This window comes from Salvelinus sp. IW2-2015, unplaced genomic scaffold, assembly GCF_002910315.2.
Source record: "Salvelinus sp. IW2-2015 unplaced genomic scaffold, ASM291031v2 Un_scaffold1830, whole genome shotgun sequence".
Lineage (NCBI taxonomy): Eukaryota > Metazoa > Chordata > Actinopteri > Salmoniformes > Salmonidae > Salvelinus > Salvelinus sp. IW2-2015.
The window spans coordinates 187,962-191,001 of record NW_019943201.1 but is presented as its reverse complement, the minus strand read 5'-3'; the positions used below and the strand labels follow the sequence as shown (position 1 = coordinate 191,001).

General features: G+C 46.1%; 1 protein-coding gene across 1 annotated transcript in view; it reads left to right on the top strand.

Annotated features, from left to right (window-relative positions):
- The window catches only part of LOC112072134 (pyruvate dehydrogenase E1 component subunit alpha, somatic form, mitochondrial-like), a 9,284-nt gene that overhangs the window by 3,354 nt on the left and 2,890 nt on the right, over positions 1-3,040 (top strand). Inside the window, exons 2-7 of the mRNA XM_024139557.2 lie at positions 1,410-1,536; positions 1,669-1,760; positions 1,855-1,947; positions 2,018-2,173; positions 2,246-2,317; positions 3,020-3,036. Of these exons, the coding sequence (XP_023995325.2) occupies positions 1,422-1,536; positions 1,669-1,760; positions 1,855-1,947; positions 2,018-2,173; positions 2,246-2,317; positions 3,020-3,036 (545 nt within the window). The 5' untranslated portion in view covers positions 1,410-1,421. The remainder of the gene's footprint in view (positions 1-1,409; positions 1,537-1,668; positions 1,761-1,854; positions 1,948-2,017; positions 2,174-2,245; positions 2,318-3,019; positions 3,037-3,040) is intronic.

Genomic DNA, 3,040 nt, shown 5'->3' with positions numbered 1-3,040 from the left:
AGTGCGCTGTGTTCAGTAGGGTGGTGCGCTGTGTCAGTGGGGTGTGTCGAGGGCGCTGTGTCATGTGGTGGTGGCAGCCTGTTGTCAGTGTGGAATGTTCCAGTTGTTGTGCCTGCTGGTGCAGTGTGGTGTCAGTTGGTATGGGCGTGTCGTGTCGTGGGTGGTGCGCTGTGTGTGTGTGTAGAGATCTACGAGTTCGGTCGTGTCAGACTTCCTCTGGCTGTGCTCTGTCTAAATTGGGTGGCTCTCTGTCCTCCACCAGCTGCTGATTGGCCTGTCCAAACACTCGATTTAACCTCCCGACCCAGCACACCCCAAACGCGACCATATACCAGAGCACACAGACTAGTTAGAACCAGTCAGTCGGATCCAAAACGAGCAACCGAACTCAGCCACGTTCCTTGCTGCAAGAACCCGCCGTCCTCCTTTCCACGTGCGCCAGGGCAGCCGCTGGATTAGCCTCGGGGTTGAGGCCTTGGGATTATCGTGTGTGTGTGTGTGTGTGTGTGTGTGTGTGTGTGTGTGTGTGTGTGGGCCGGTGGGCTTCATGTCTTCTCTCTCTCTTAGAGGGGCCGAGTGAGGTGGTGTCCACACGCTTCTTCATGACTGTCACCCACGAAGGCCAGCTTTGGGACATCAAGGGGAGGTCCACAACGACACAAAAACAAATGCATGTACATTGTACTGATTTAGATTCTCCTGGACATGCTCTTCTACACAACACATTCTATCACACGCCGCAGAACAAGCCCTAGATGCATTATGAAAGCGAAACTTCCTCAATCAAACTTATCATTGGTTGTTGAGCCGCCTGTCTCCCTCCCTTCCCTGTTGCTTCTGCCCCTGAACAAGGCAGTTACCCCACTGTTCCTAGGCCGTCATTGTACATAAGAATTTGTTCTTAACTGACTTTCCTAGTTAAATTAAGGTAAAATTTAAAAAAATACGTATAGATTAGAATACACACACACATTACATATACATATAGATTAGAATACAAACACACACACACATTGCATATACATATAGATACACCTAGACCGATTAGAATAAACACACACACACATTACATATACATATAGACACACCTAGACCGATTAGAATAAACACACACACACATTACATATACATATAGATCAGAATAAACACACACATTACATATACATATAGATCAGAATAAACACACACACACATTACATATACATATAGATCAGAATAAACACACACACACACATTACATATACATATAGATCAGAATAAACACACACACACACATTACATATACATATAGATCAGAATAAACACACACATTACATATACATATAGATCAGAATAAACACACAGCAAGAGAGAAAGGAACATACACACACTCCCCTTCTCTCTCCTAGCTGTTGTTGGTTGTGTTACAGGAGGCGTGTGCGATGGGCATCGAGGCGGGCATCAACCCAACAGACCACCTGATCACAGCGTACCGCGCCCACGGCTACACCTTCACACGGGGCGTGTCCGTTAGAGAGATCATGGCTGAACTCACAGGTGAGACACACCAAAGAAACTGATCGAAGGTCAGATTTGTATTTCCTCCTAATGGTTACAGTCAGGTTTTTAGGACGATAAACTGATCCTTCTACCTGAAATACATCTCTATTCTCTGTCTCTTGTTCTCAGGTCGAAGAGGAGGTGTGGCCAAGGGTAAAGGTGGTTCTATGCACATGTACGCTAAACACTTCTATGGAGGGAATGGAATCGTGGGGGCTCAGGTAACTCTCTGAACAGGTCACACTCGCTCACACACACACCTAGACCGACAGGGGAACACGCATTCTCGTAGTGTGTGTGTGTGTGTGTCTACAGGTTCCATTGGGTGCTGGTGTGGCCCTAGCCTGTCAGTACCAGGGCAACAACCAGGTGTGCGTGGCGCTGTACGGAGACGGAGCAGCCAACCAGGTGAGGTCTATCTAACAGTTACAATAAAGTTATTAAATCATCATCATCGTCTCTGCTCTTGTCCAATCAGGGCCAGATCTTTGAGTCTTTCAACATGGCGGCTCTGTGGAAGCTGCCGTGTATCTTCATCTGTGAGAACAACAAGTTTGGCATGGGGACGTCTGTAGAGAGATCCTCCGCTAGCACTGAGTACTTCAAGAGAGGAGACTATATACCTGGAATCAAGGTAGGACACACACACACTCACTGACTGTGTGTGTATCTTTGCTATATTAACCTCTCTGTCCCTGTGGTGTAGGTGGATGGCATGGATGTTCTGTGTGTGAGGGAGGCCATCAAGTTTGCTGCAGACTACTGCAGAGCTGGGAAGGTGAGCTATAATGATAGGGAAAAGATGAGTTCTGATTGGGGCAGAGATTAAAAAGTTATAACTGATTTAAGAGCTTGAAGAGTGTTAAGAATCACTTTGTCTCAGACAGTGTAATCTCAGAAGGCTGATCAGCTTGTAGTATCACACCAGTGTCTCTTGCTTGACAGAGGGAGGCTCAGCTCAGTGACCAGTAGAATAAAGACAGTCTGTGGAAGAGACTATAGGACAGAGCTGTAACTGTTCCCAGTTTAACCACTTATGGTGCTCCTGGTGTGCTACAGGGCCAAAGAGCATAGATATAGAGACATCAGGTCATCTTTGGAGACAGGTTATTGACTTGGCGGCGCAACTGTAGCTAGAAAAATAGTGTAGACGCAACTGCTTACTAACTGTGAACAATTTTAGCTGGCTAGCTAATCATCAGCTAACTGTGGGACAAAACAATTAAGTTATTTACCATTAATTAGCCACCTCAAATGTCTTTGCTAGCAAARGCGATGCGGTTTCCAAAACTGCAAGGGACAGACCATATATCAGTTCTATATCTTTGCTGCAAGGTGTCACTAGTAATGTTAACTTTTTGATGTTTTATGAAGTCTCCACTTTCCAAGAGTGTAGAATTCCCTGATCAGGCCATTCAGCAGTGTCATAGCAGCGTTGGTTAGCATTTTGAGTCTCCTGGCTTTGAAACCTCTCTGCCAGGGTCCTATTGTGATGGAGCTG